The following is a 14,907-nucleotide window of genomic DNA, read 5'->3' as shown; positions in this document are numbered from 1 at the left end:
CTGCCCTCAAGTGCCTAATTTTTGTAAACTATATATATATATATATATATGCTTTCGTAGATTTTCACGGGTACAGGAATGCAGGTTTTGGTGTCTTCGGGTGTCTTCCCGTGTAAGAGTTGGGGTGTCTAGGCGACGTTTCGACGAGGTCTCACTCGTCATCTTCAGGCTGGTGCTTTCGGCTTCTTGTTACTGGAACAGAGCAGGATCTCAGTGTTTGAGTTCCTATAAATACTGTTGAGGGGGTGTGGTGTATAGCCTCCAACGTTCTGGGCAGAGAGGAAGTTCCCAGGTTAGTGTGCCTTTTCTTCTTTTGTTCCTTAATTACTTGAGGGATATCTTGAGTGATTTCTTGAGTGATATTCTGAGTACCACTTAGGTGGGTCATTAAGTGTGGATTAGTTGCTAAAGCTTTCGTGTCTTGACCTCTTGAGCTTGTGAAGAGTTTTTCTGAGAAGATGGCTGTACTGCACTTAGTTGTGCTCTGGCTTGGCTTCGTGTATAGGGGCGAGCTGTGGTTTTGTGCCCTGTGCCAGCCAGATCTGTGTAGGGATTGCAGGGGGGTGCAGCATCCGGAGGTGCCACTATGGTTTGGCTACTGGATGGTGTCTGTAATTTATCTGTGGAGAGGGTCTGGGTTTGGGTCTGGTGTGGTTGATTGGTGACACCCCAACTCTTACACGGGAAGACACCCGAAGACACCAAAACCTGCATTCCTGTACCCGTGAAAATCTACGAAAGCAAATATCTCACCTCTACGGGGAGGAAACCTTCCAGCTGACAAGAACCTACGAGAAACTAGAAATCCGAAGAGCCACCATCTTATGTGATCTCTTGTTCCTACGCAACTGCCGAGACAACAACTTAATTCCCACATGCTTCCAACTTAAATTCCACTCTAAAACCCCAGCTACCGAAAGGATCCTGAAACGAACTGAACTATCCCTAATCAGAAACGAAATACATAAGAAAAGATACCTACTAAACCAAACCAACAAAGATCTGCTCACTCTTCACCTCAAACTCTGTAACAAAATCCACCCTGCACTCTGGGACAAATGCAAACAACTAGCCGTCTGGAGAGCTGAAACTGAGACCTCACATAAGACAGACAGACACACCAACAAACTCCACAAACTAGAGAAACGCCAGAAGCCCAGCCACCCTCCACAACAACCCATGAAACAAACAGTACATAACATATCAGACAGGATCCTCACCTCAACTGAAACCAAAGTACTCTCCAAAGGTTTCAACTTTGCAGTCGCCCCGAGACGCATCCCCACGGAAAACATCATATGCGGAGTCGAAGCTAGCCTAACCAAAATCAACCCAGATGAAGCCAATAAAATCAGACTTGAAGTCACCAACATCCTCTGCTCCAGCAAACCACCCAGAAGCAATTTACACAAAGAAGAACAGAAAGCACTCACCAACCTGAGGAAAGACAACAACATAATCATTCTCCCAGCAGACAAAGGTAATGCCACTGTTGTGATGAACACATCGGACTACCAAGCAAAACTATCAAATCTACTCCAAGACCCTACCTACCAACCTATAAAAACAGATCCCACCACCTATCTGGAAAAAACCACCAAATCCAAAATAAAAGCCTCTCCTATCAGTGAAGAAATCCAGCTAAGAATCATCCCCAGAGAAAAATCATCCAGATGCCCCAAACTCTACGGTCTCCCCAAGATACACAAAGAAGGAACACCACTCAGACCAATAGTCAGCTCCATAGGCTCACCTCTACAAAATCTCGCTAAATTTCTCGCTAAGCAACTTCAGCCCTATGCAGAATCCATCGCTTCACACGTTACTAACTCCTTCCAGTTCATAGAAACAATAAAGAAGCAAAACCTACATCCCGATGACCTACTTGTGAGCTTCGATGTTGTATCTCTCTTCACACAAGTGCCCATTAATGAAGCCTTGACAGCCATTCAAAACAAATACAATCCCCCCGAATACATCCTGGACCTGACCAACCACTGCCTAACCAACACGTACTTCATCCACAATGGACAAAGATACAAACAGATAGAAGGAGCACCTATGGGATCACCCCTCTCACCGGTCATCGCAAATTTGTACATGGAACACTTTGAAACCAATGCTTTAGACAAGTCAGAACACAAACCCAAACTTTGGCTCAGATATGTTGACGACACCTTTGTAATTTGGCCACACGGGAAAGAAAAACTAGATAGCTTCCTCACACATCTCAACAGCCTACACCCCAAAATACAATTCACTATGGAAATAGAAGCCAACAACCAACTTCCCTTCCTTGACGTCCTAATCTACAAAAAACCTGATGGCTCCCTAGGACACACTATCTACCGGAAAAAAACACACACCAACCGCTACTTACATGCACAATCACACCACCACCCTGCACAAATAAACTCCGTAGCCAAGACTCTCATCTCCAGAACCAAACGCCTGGCTGACAAAGACCACTTGACAACTGAGTTACAGAATCTCTCAAATGTGTTAATCGCCAATGGATACCAGCAAAACAGGGTTACGAAGCTAATCCAAAAAGAAACACCCCCCAAAAACCAAGACACAGAAGAAAACAATGGCATGGCCCTCCTTCCTTATATCAAGGGCACTACAGATAAAATTAGCAAAATCCTCCATAAACACAATATCAAAACAGCCTTTTGCACCAACCAAAAAATAGCCAATATCCTCAGAAACCCCAAAGATAAAATCCAGTTGGAAAACCAAGGGGTCTATGAAATACCCTGCAAAGTCTGCCCAGCCACGTACATTGGACAAACAAACAGACGAATAAATGCACGTATCGCAGAACACAAGAATGCCGTCAAAAAAGAAGAAAAAACTTCCTCTCTTTTCCAACACATGAAAGAAACAGGACACGAAATCAATTTTGCAGATTCCAAATTGCTCTTTAACATGGAACATCACCACAAGAGAATAATCATGGAAGCCATCGAGATAGAGAAACACCCTCACAACATGAACAAGCGTGACGACACGTCCCGCCTGCCAGACATCTGGAAATTAGCCCTCCCCACAAAAACCGACACCAGAACCAGAGGCACACAGAACGCCATCACCAATCAACCACACCAGACCCAAACCCAGACCCTCTCCACAGATAAATTACAGACACCATCCAGTAGCCAAACCATAGTGGCACCTCCGGATGCTGCACCCCCCTGCAATCCCTACACAGATCTGGCTGGCACAGGGCACAAAACCACAGCTCGCCCCTATACACGAAGCCAAGCCAGAGCACAACTAAGTGCAGTACAGCCATCTTCTCAGAAAAACTCTTCACAAGCTCAAGAGGTCAAGACACGAAAGCTTTAGCAACTAATCCACACTTAATGACCCACCTAAGTGGTACTCAGAATATCACTCAAGAAATCACTCAAGATATCCCTCAAGTAATTAAGGAACAAAAGAAGAAAAGGCACACTAACCTGGGAACTTCCTCTCTGCCCAGAACGTTGGAGGCTATACACCACACCCCCTCAACAGTATTTATAGGAACTCAAACACTGAGATCCTGCTCTGTTCCAGTAACAAGAAGCCGAAAGCACCAGCCTGAAGATGACGAGTGAGACCTCGTCGAAACGTCGCCTAGACACCCCAACTCTTACACGGGAAGACACCCGAAGACACCAAAACCTGCATATATATATATATATATATATATATATATATATATATATATTGCAGGGAGCAAGCGTAAAATATTTCCAATGAGTATCCCTGAAGTAGCATTAAAAAGGGAGGGAGGAGATTGAACAGATTGACTCGTACAGACCCAGATAACAGTGTCTTATATAGATAATGGATGTAGAAAATCACTGAGCAGCGGTCAAGGAGGCTGGAGCAGCTCCTTCCCGGCCGTTTTCCTTGCCTCTTGGCAAATGATGAATCCTATCAACCGTAACTTGTGTTAAACATAGCTTTTTCTAATTAATTACATATTGCTCTGTGTCTCTCCAAAGCTTTTAGCCATGCCGCCAGGCCTGTAGACACAAGCTCTGACATTAGCAGGGATGTTGCTGCTGCTGTTCTGCTCATTGTGGAACATGAATGTCACCGAGAGATAAGCAATCTTTTTAGAATGTGACCTTTTTTAAAAAAAAACGGGGAGAGGGAGAGAGAGAGACAGAGAAGAAGAAAAAGCCAAGTTGGCATTTACGAAGGGGGAGCCGGTTCATTAAAATTATCTGTATTTCTTACTGAGCATTAGAGCAATCTGCAGGGACGATCTCCAATATATTTGCATTTAAAGAATGGGCACATTCCCAGAAATAAAATAAAATAAAATATTCTACATCTTATCAACCTTGGCACTTTTTACTTTCCATTTTCTTTGTGTATATAGAAAGACAATTCAGCTAATGTTCTCTTGCAGGGGAACTTTCAAAGAGCCTTTCCTTGCTCAAATACAAAGAGACCTTGGGGTTGTCTCCGGCATTAAAGACGGTTTGCAAAACCTTGAAAGTCCCTGGGTTTCATCCTTTAAATGAAACCAAAAGATCACACTATCTTTTAAAAGTGGTCTTCTGTGTACATTTGCTTTCATAGCAATTTGCCCCAGAGGGTATAAAAGCTACGCCTGGAAATTTAGCTCTGTGGGGATTGTTTACATTATGAAGCCAGGATCTCACTGTGTCCTGTTTGGGTTCCCTATCCAGCAAGAAATACCGTATTTTTCGCTCTATAACACACACCAGACCATAACACGCACGTAGTTTTTAGAGGAGGAAAACAAGAAAAAAATATTCTAAACGAAATAGTGGATATATGATTTTTGTGGTTCATGCTGTGGCCACAGACATGTGATCTGACAGTGAGTTTGGAGTAGCCCAATGCAAAAATCCTGAGGATCCATGTGGATCCATGCTTTGTAACCACGGAGGAGGGAAGGAAGGGGAACCATGGATCCTCTGCTCACGACTGCAGCAGATCTCCCCCGCCACCCGCAGGCATTCGCTCCATAACACGCACAGAAATTTCCCCTTACTTTCTAGGAGGAAAAAAGTGAGTGTTATGGTGCAAAAAATACGGTATTTACAAGAGGAAAAGTCTTTGCTGAAGGACCATTAAGCATGAACTCAACCATCCTCTCCTGTCATTAATCACCAGCCTCTGGTATTCTGCCTCTGAACATGGAAGCTCTTTTAAACAACATAAAGGTAAAGAGACCCCTGACCATTAGGTCCAGTCGTGGCCGACTCTGGGGTTGCGGCGCTCATCTTGCTTTATTGGTCAAGGGAGCCGGCGTACAGCTTCCGGGTCATGTGGCCAGCATGACTAAGCCGCTTCTGGCGAACCAGAGCAGCGCACGGAAACGCCATTTACCTTCCCGCCAGAGTGGTACCTATTTATCTACTTGCACTTTGATGTGCTTTCGAACTGCTAGGTTGGCAGGAGCAGGGACCGAGCAACGGGAGCTCACCCCGTCGCGGGGATTCGAACCGCCGACCTTCTGATCAGCAAGCCCTAGGCTCTGTGGTTTAACCCACAGCGCCACCCGCATCCCTTGTTTAAACAACATAAATAATAGCTATTGATGACTGTTCCGCCATGAATTTGCTGTCCAAGGCTCCTTGGCATGTTCCCCCCAAGTGGAGGAGCGACTTCCAGACACCGCAGTCGTACACTGCAGAATTGTGCGTGTGGATAATCTCAGTTTCGTCATGTAAATAAGCACTGGGTCACATCCTGCCAGCAAAACACGGAGGGAAGCAAGTTTCGTTGATTCTGCCCCCATCCCTGCCTCCCCAGTTCCCAGATCTGCTTTGGAAGGTGTCCTAATTCTCCAGACCAGTTTTGAGGCAGTAGGAGTGGTTTTTGCTGCAGGGGCAATTTTGCCATTTGCCAAACATTGCTCCCCTCTCTATTCCCTTGACAGAAGCCTTTCTGTAAACTCTGCAACACTGCTGATACAAGCCATTGGTTCCCTCGCCATACCAGCCCTGTATAGGGAAAAGTTTTAAGGTGTAATGTTTTATTATGTTTTTACATACGTTGGAAGCCGCCCAGAGTGGCTGGGGCAACCCAATCAGACGGGTGGGGTACAAGTAAAACAACAACAATTACCACTTGTAATTTTATACCACACACACACACACCTTGCCCTGGTTGTCCTTTATCTAAACCCGAAAACCTCTGGCAACAAAGACACCAAGTTAGGGTGGGGGTGTCATGGAGACACCTAGTGGCCGATGGTGTGAATATTTACTTATTTACTTACTGGATTTAGGGAAGGAGAACCAAAATTACTGAGTAGCTAATCATATTGAAATATCAGCCATCTGTTCTGTCCTTTGTTCTTGTTACATTAAAAAAGCATATATAAATATATTTTAAAAAGGTAAAGGAGCATCAAATTGCTGTGAAAGCACTGTAGCTCCTTCTAATTTGTTTCCCCCCCCCTCTAATTCATTTCATTTTCTTCAGCTCCATCTTTCCCCTATTACAGTGGTACCTCTGGTTACGAACTTCATTCGTTCCGGAGGTCCGTTCTTAACCTGAAACTGTTCTTAACCTGAAGCACCACTTTAGCTAATGGGGCCTCCTGCTGCTGCCGCCCCACAATTTCATCCTGAGGTAAAGTTCTTAACCCGAGGTACTACTTCGTCTGTAACCCGAAGTGTTTGTAACCCGAGGTACCACTGTATAGCTATTTTTCTCCCCTAGGCTATTTTAAAAAAATGACCGCAAACAAGCTTTGCCACGTTTTGTGTGGACAGGAAGACCAAACAGCACTGAGTTAAGTGTGCAGTGAATTTGGGGATCTGTGAGCATAGTTGTGCCTTGAGAAACTAAGGTTTCTCAATGCTTATTTACTGTGTTTATCTTTTATTTGTTGTTCATTTTTATCCTGCCCTTCCTTCAAGCAGTTCAAGGCGGCATATATCTCCGCTCCTCACACCCATCGGGACTCACGTCTGGAACCCTGGAGATTCATTGCTGCTGGTGTAGATGAGCAATCGGGTAAGAGCAGAACTTGTGGTTATTCAGAAGTTTTTAATGTCTGGTGTTTTATTGTATTTTGCATATTTTGTTGGAGGCCGCCCAGAGTGGCTGGGGAAACCCAGCCAGATGGACGATGTATAAATAATATAATATAATATACCATATTTTTTGCTCTATAAGACTCACTTTTTCCCTCCTAAAAAGTAAGGGGAAATGTGTGTGCGTCTTATGGAGCGAATGCAGGCTGCGCAGCTATCCCAGAAGCCAGAACAGCAAGAGGGATCGCTGCTTTCACTGCGCAGCGATCCCTCTTGCTGTTCTGGCTTCTGAGATTCAGAATATATTTTTTCTTGTTTCCCTCCTCCAAAAACTAGGTGTGTCTTGTGGTCTGGTGTGTCTTATAGAACGAAAAATATGGTAATTATTATTATTATTATTATTCTGAATATTAAAAGATTCAGGGCAGGTAAAAGAAAGCAGCACATAGTTAATTATGTATGTCACTGTCACGGGATGCAGTGATGGCCAAAACCTTTTTATGGCTTTAAAAGAGGATTAGACAAATTCATGAAGGATAAGACTATAAGGATAGATAGCAATGATGGCAATTCTCTGCCCACATGGTTGGAGACAATAAGCTTCTGAACACCAGTTTCTGGAAAACACAGGAGGGGAGAGTGAACTTGTCCGCCAGGTGCCTTTGGCCATCTGGTTGGCCATTGCTTTTATGTTTTTACCAGACTATTGTTTTCTGCAATTTGTATATACCCAACCAGAGCTGTAGCTGGAGGGGGCGGGGCTAGCTAGGAACACCCTCCCATCAGATGTCAAGGAAATAAACAACTATCTGACTTTTAGAAGACATCTGAAGGCAGCCCTGTTTAGGGAAGTTTTTAATGTTTGATGTTTTGTTGCTTTTTATTATCATTATTAATATTCCTTTGGGAGCCGCCCAGAGTGGCTGAGGAAACCCAGCCAGATGGGCAGGGTATAAATTATTATTATTATTATTATTATTATTATTATTATTATTATTATTATGCCCTGGGTGAAGCCTCCAGAGGGGCACCATTGAGGCTCTCAGCCTGTGTGTGTGTGTGTGTGTGTGTGTGTGTGTGTGTACGCAAACACACATAGGGGACAGGCAAACTGGGTCTTTGACCCGAGTGAAATAAAACCTACTTTGGCCTCTGACCAAACTCTAATAAAGTCCCACATTCTAGCCCCCTGCTACACCGCGCTGACTCTGTGACAGACCCGAAGGTCTATTTGCATCCCCCTTTCTGCAAACATTCCTCATGCAATTCATTCTTAGCGGGGCAAATATGCGTGACATTGGGATTTGCAAGTTGCCTGCCTGAGATTTCTGAGGAAACAGATATGCTACTATAAATTTGTTTCCAGCAAAAATCACTTAGCGGCGCAGCGAAACCACTGAGCAGCAATCTGCCACAGGGAGACTCTGACCAGTCATGGCTAGCCGAGCTATATTTGAATATTCTCCAGGGATGCTTCGCAACACACCGAGCGAAAATAACTTGCGGAAACTAGTCGCTGAATGTTTGTGCAGACCAAACCTTCGGCGACACCAATCTGAATACTTATTCCCTTTATGAAATATGTATGCATATGTGTTCATGCACCACACACACATGCACACATGCCTCCAAAAGATCTGCTCCATGCTCGCTCTTATTCAGAATCCATATGAATCTTAAATAGGGTTGCCTGCTTCGCTCACGTAGAAGACACCAAGTCCAACCCAACATATCCAGGCAGCGCTGGAAGTACCGGTAACTCCTGCCTGAAATCCTGCAAAGGAGGGCTGGGTGATGTATCACATCAAACCAGTTTGAAGTCTATATTGTGCTATCAGTTTTGTAATTTTTGACATGGCAACATATTGTGAATCATGGGGGGGGGGGGAGTGATGCAAAAATCATGTTGAAGGGGAAACCATTAAGCCAGCCGATGCCACAACATAGCTCCTTATTTCAGGCATTGTGATAGATCAGTATACCGTGATGTTTAAAGGTAAAGGGACCCCTGACCATTAGGTCTAGTCGTGACCGACTCTGGGGTTGCGGCGCTCATCTCACTTTATTGGCTGAGGGAGCCGATGTACAGCTTCCGGGTCATGTGGCCAGCATGACTAAGCCGCTTCTGGTGAACCAGAGCAGCGCACGGAAACGCCGTTTACCTTCCCGCCGGAGTGGTACCTATTTATCTACTTGCACTTTGCACTGCTAGGTTGGCAGGAGCAGGGACCAAGCAACGGGAGCTCACCCCGTTGCAGGGATTCGAACCGCCGAGCTTCTGATCAGCAAGTCCTAGGCTCTGTGGTTTAACGCACAGCACCACCCACGTCCCTACTGTGATGTTTAGCTGGTGGATAAATCACAAAGTTGAAAACTAGATACAGTCATACCTCGGGTTACAGAAGCTTCAGGTTGCGTTTTTTCGGGTTGTGGACCTCCAAAACCTGGAAGTACCGGAATGGGTTAGAAGTACCGGTTGTGCATGTGCAGAAGCGCTAAAGCTGGCGCTGCGGGTTCTGAACATGCATGCCGCACGGATCACGTTCGCAACCCAAGCATCCACTGTATAGCCCATTCCTTCTGCAGAGCCACTGCCAGTCAGCATAGACCTGGAACAGGAATCCTGTGGCTTTCCAGGCATTGTTGAACTACAATTCCCATCATCCCTGACCATTGACCATGTTGGCTGAGGATGATGGGGGCTGGAGTCCCAACAACATTGGAGAGTTCTGGGTTTCCCACCTTCTGCACTATGAGGTGTGGTATCGGACTAAATGTTTGTCCATAGACTGAGCGTACGTAACCATGCAGGAAATGACCTCTGTATCTCCCGTCTCCTAGTGATGTGGGTCCTCCTCTTTTTTCGTCCACAAATTTTTTAGTGATCAAAAGCCTCCTGAAAGGGGGAAGGGGGGAACCACCTCAGTATTTATCAGTGCTATTTTCTTTAATTGTATATGTCATTTGTTCCTCAAAGGCAAAAGATTGGCATCTACTTAGTTCCTGGCACAGCCCTGGAAGGGCTTCATTTAGATGTATTCCCTCTGCATATTTTTCGCTCGATGGTGCTTTGTTTTTTTTATTCATCACTGAGGAAACGTCAGATTTACCCATGTTTAATAGCATTTATTAGTCACTTTCCACCTTGCTCAGCATTCCTCCGCCAATTGGATCCTGTCTGTGGTTATTTGCATAAACAGCAGCAGCTTTGTTCTAATATGATTTATGTATCGCTTCTGAATCCTATCAATGCCTATTCCCCGTTTCTCATCACAGCTGTGTAGCCACCATATATATTCAACCAGGCAGGAAGAGAAACAGGAGAGGAAAGGTAAAAGGGGTGAGGATTTGGAAGCCACAATATCGCAGAGCTGATTTACTTCCCGTCACTTAGCATTTCCTTCAATGGAAGCAAAGTGTTTATTTACATTATAATCTTCCTTGTCATCTTATTTCAGTGTGCAGGTCACAGCATCCTTGCCCTTTTCGTAACATCAGCAGAAGGATATTGGCCTCTCTGTGTGCAGGTAAATGGGGCATTCTGCTAGGGAAGGGGCAGAAATTTGATTTGGTTCACATTTTAATGGGAAACACTACCTAATTTGCACCTCTCAAACCGGTTTGCAAATGGCAACACAGCTATTCTTAAAATCACACGACTGTAGATTGTGCTCTGCTACGATAATTTGCCATTGGGGTGGGCTAACAGGTAAGGGGGGGAGCAGCAGGGGAGGATTTGGGGCTCTCAAATTTCAGGAGCACCCTGTGCGGCGCTAAAATTTGGTGCCCCTTGCCCCCTAGATCATTGTCACTGTGCCCTCTGCAGCGCCAGAAGCCAGTGCTGCCAAACTAGTCATGCTACCCTAAAACAATCTCTGGGTCCAGCCACCTCTGGCTATAACAGGGCCCATGACTCCACTCAAGATTACTGTACATTTTTGTAAGTCTTGCAAAAATTTGTATATTAAAACAAGTGTGGGTTTATTGGGAGAAGCACACAATAAAACACTGATGACTTCTCATGTGTTCTTTTTAAAGTGTTCAGGGGAGAGTGTTCTAAATCTAAAATGTCCTTACGTTGCTTCCCTGTTTCAGTGCCTCAAAGCTTCAGCTAGTTTCTTACTATAAGGCACCTTGAAAGCAGCAGGAACTGTTTCCAGCTTTTTGTGGGCAGCGTGATCTCAATAAAAGATTTGTGTATTTTTCGCTCTACATATGAAGCGTCCCATTACCTTCAGTAGTTTAGGACCTCATCAAACCTAAATCTGCTTGGCTTGCAACCAAGTGCTTTTTCCCCTAAAATAATGTTCAGGGCTACTCTCATTTTGACTCAAGAAAATCACCAATTCATAGTTCAAACTGGGGGAAACACGGCAAATGAACCAAAGTACAAAGATCCACAAAATGTTTAGGGGGTCTGCGTACCCCCAGAAAAAAGCGCGACAGCTAGGAAGTAAACAGACAAAAGGACATTGCCCTTCGGAAAAGAACCCCACCAATGTTATTTGGCTGAGCCTCAGCCCCATTCACCCGCAGGATTCACACAGTGACAAGGATTTTTGTTTTAAAAAAAGAACACGCGTCAACATCTGGGCGAGGCCAGCCGTCTGCGCGCTTTGGACGTGGCCGCGGAGGGGCACCAGGGGGCGCTGCCGAACAAGCCGCTCTCCGCCGGACGCCGCCCGGGCCAAGGGTTACGGGGCGGGGAAGGAGCCGCTTCGCCCGGAGTCGCCTTTGCAACGCGGCGCATGAGAGCGGCGGCCGTGCAGAGACTCATGAAGGTCTTCGTGACACGGAGGATCCCCCCGGAGGGGCTGGCGGCCTTGAGCCGGGCCGGAGAGTAAGTGGGCTGGCGGGGAGACGGGCTGGGGGTGCAAGGGAGAAACACGGCCCCCTTCTCCTCTTGGGAAGGTCGCCCGGCTGGCCCCGGACTCTTGCACGCACGTGTGAACCCCTCCCTTTCCTTCTCTTGCGTGTGCACCTTTGGGAAATCGTATGTGTGTGTGTGTTTTTGAGGCTTTTTGCTTGCTGCTGTCGCTTTTTTGTATTGTTAAGGACGACCTTTGTTACGTTGTGCCTATGTATTCCCCCCCCCCCCATATTGTAAGCCGCCTCGAGCGTGGTTTGAGCTGTGGAAAGGCGGCCTGCAAAAATTAAATGGTGGGTGGGCGGCTTGCAAAGCAGAGCAGGCCTGTCTGTAGCATTAGAGCAGGGATAAGAAACGTGCAGCCCTTCAGAGGTTGCATGCGTCCCAGCCAGCATGCCCAATACATAGCTGTCAACTTGCAGATATGAAAATAAGAGACCAGCAGCCTCAAAAATAAGGGATCAGCAGCCAAAATAAGGGATTTTGGCTTAGTTTATACATAAATCCGGCACTGATGGAGCCAGGCTGTACGCCGGCTCCCTCAGCCAATAAAGCGAGATGAGCGCCGCAACCCCAGAGTCGGCCACGACTGGACCTAATGGTCAGGGGTCCCTTTACCTTTTTTCCTCAGCATGAGTGGTATAATTTAATATCTTCATTCGTCCCCTGTTACGATACACCGCACTCCTGCAATAGAACAGCTTCCAGGTTAACCAACTGGTGCCCAATCTTACTAAAGTTTGTCCTTGCCAATTAAAACTGAAGATCGAAAGTGGCGAAAGCTATGCAGCCTCTAGTGCAGCGGTTCTCTACCTGTGGGTCCCCAGATGTTGTTGGACTACAACGCCCATCATCCCTGAGCTCTGGCCTTGCTAGGTAGGGGTGATGGGAGTTGTAGTTCAACAACATCTGAGGACCCACAGGTTGAGAAAGGCTGCTCCTGCGCCTTGTGTCAACTTGTGATCTGCTCTGTGTGATTCTGCCTTTCCTGCTTCCTCTGATGCTGCAGCGTCCAGCAGTGGGATTCAGATGAACCAATCCCACAGTCGGAGTTGCTGGCGGGGGTGGCTGGCAAGGACGGGCTCCTGTGCCTCTTGTCCGACCGGATTGACAAGGAAGTCCTGGATGCTGCAGGTGAGGCCTCGGGCGGGAGCTCAACGGAATGGTGTCAGAGTGGGCTGTAGAAACATTAACACGGCCAGTGACTTGCCAATCCATGTGACAACCTGGGCAGGGAAAGTTATTGGCTGCTCCCCAGATACTGGTGCGAATGCAGACCAAAGCCCTGCATCTGTATAAAGCTGACGGTGGTGCCTAATTCTTTTCAAGGGAACTGGAATAAACTCATGGGACTGGCATCAACCCCAGCCTCATTCTTCTTCTTATCTCCTTTTGGTGAAAGTTTGCATTCAGCTCCTCAGGATTATCTGGCCAAACAGTCTGTATCTGGGGGGGAAAGTTCCATGAGCCAAATGTGCTGTTAAATCCCATTTTTATACTGTGTTTGTATCTGGGGTTTTTTGTTACTCCACTGATAAATCTGGGTGTGTGGATAATCCTCAATGCAATACAGTGGTACCTCAGTTCTCAAACTTAATCCATTCCAGAACCAAAGCGTTCCAAAACCAAGGCGCGCTTTCCCACAGAAAGTAATGCAAAATGGATTAATCCGTTCCAGACTTTTAAAAACAACCCCGAAAGCAGAAATTTAACATGAATTTTACGATCTAACAAGACTGTCGATCCATAAAATGAAAGCAATAAGAATATGTACTGCAGTCACACAGTCAATGAATCAGTAGCTGAACTGGGTTCCATGCAGTCACAAAAACAAAAAAGAGCCACAAAAACGCAAAATAGCAAAAACAGGCAGACCTCAGCGTAACACTCAAATCGGAAGCATATAACACTCAAAATGGAGCACATTCGGCTTCTGAAAAAAGTTCGCAAACCGGAACACTTACTTTGCAATGTGTGGGTTCCAAATTGTTTGAGTACCAAGGCTTTGAGAACCCAGGTACCACTGTATTTTGTTGATCAATTGCACAGATTAATGAATTAAAGCTCACAGCTTTTTAATGGCTCAAAAGCTAGGTTTCCATTCATAGCTGACATTCTTTTATTATTTTGTTTCTTTTCAAGCAGGACCTTGTGAAACCTTATCAAAAAATCGCCTTCTTCATTTCTCTGTGTTTATCAGTAACCAGACAAAAGCTTTGACAAGTCTGTTGCTGCCAACTTCTTTAGCTTTTAATGCTTTCTGAAGCTCATAGGAGCTTTGGTGTTTGAGGTGAGCACTTCACTGCTTTTCTCTGCCAACTAGTTGTTGGGAATCTCAGGTGAGATATCCACGCAGTGCGAGTTGCTCCCAGTACCTGTCACCACATGGAAGAAGCTTAAGGTCCAAATAGTTTACTGTTGCAGAAGATAAGGCTCACTAAAACAGTTCTGAATATAGATACAGACATATACAGATACATACAAGCACAAAATATTTCCATTGCTCCAAATGAACTCCAGCAATTCAAGATGTAACACTGGACAAGTAACACCAACAGACTGACGACTCGCAGACTAATTGCAAACTAACAAACTGATGGGCATTAATCACAGATATAGTTGGGGCACTGGGCCGTTACCATAGCAATTGGCTTGACTGACCTTGCACCCATTATTAGCTCATCCTTGGGGTGATTTATGCACATTAAAGGAAATTAACCCCTTCTCATGCCTAATGACCTTTTTTTCTGAGCCCGTGGTCTTCATCTTTTTCAGGACCATCCCTGAAAGTAATCAGTACGTTGTCCGTGGGATATGACCATCTTGCCATTGAGGAAATAAAAAAGCGGTAAGACACATCTTTTTAAAGGTGATTCTTAGAGGCAGACTACATCTTATCCTGACAGGGAGAAAAGAAAAGAGAGTTGTTGTGGAAGGGCTAATAATCACTCCAGCCCTATATAACCCACCTTTGCTGTTCCCCAGAGGCTTCTCTGTTGAAAATCGCCTCTTCCCAGAGCA

At 45.5% G+C, this 14,907-nt stretch overlaps 1 protein-coding gene across 2 annotated transcripts in view; it reads left to right on the top strand.

Moving 5' to 3' along the window:
- Positions 1–6,972: 6,972 nt before the first annotated feature.
- GRHPR (glyoxylate and hydroxypyruvate reductase) overlaps positions 6,973–14,907 on the top strand; it is a 15,403-nt gene continuing 7,468 nt past the window's right edge. Inside the window, exons 1-5 of one of the 2 annotated variants that reach the window (XM_083481885.1) lie at positions 6,973–6,999; positions 10,478–10,546; positions 11,594–11,859; positions 12,896–13,020; positions 14,662–14,734. In XM_083481885.1, the coding sequence (XP_083338011.1) occupies positions 6,988–6,999; positions 10,478–10,546; positions 11,594–11,859; positions 12,896–13,020; positions 14,662–14,734 (545 nt within the window). In that variant the 5' untranslated portion in view covers positions 6,973–6,987. Of the gene's footprint in view, positions 7,000–7,380; positions 7,399–10,477; positions 10,547–11,593; positions 11,860–12,895; positions 13,021–14,661; positions 14,735–14,907 lie in introns of those variants that run through there. The other variant, XM_083481886.1, reaches the window with a different exon arrangement.

This window comes from Podarcis liolepis (assembly GCF_965112155.1).
Source record: "Podarcis liolepis genome assembly, chromosome: 17".
In the NCBI taxonomy this organism is placed as follows: domain Eukaryota; kingdom Metazoa; phylum Chordata; class Lepidosauria; order Squamata; family Lacertidae; genus Podarcis; species Podarcis liolepis.
The sequence above is the reverse complement of the archived record's forward strand: the minus strand, read 5'-3'. Positions and strand labels throughout refer to the sequence as shown.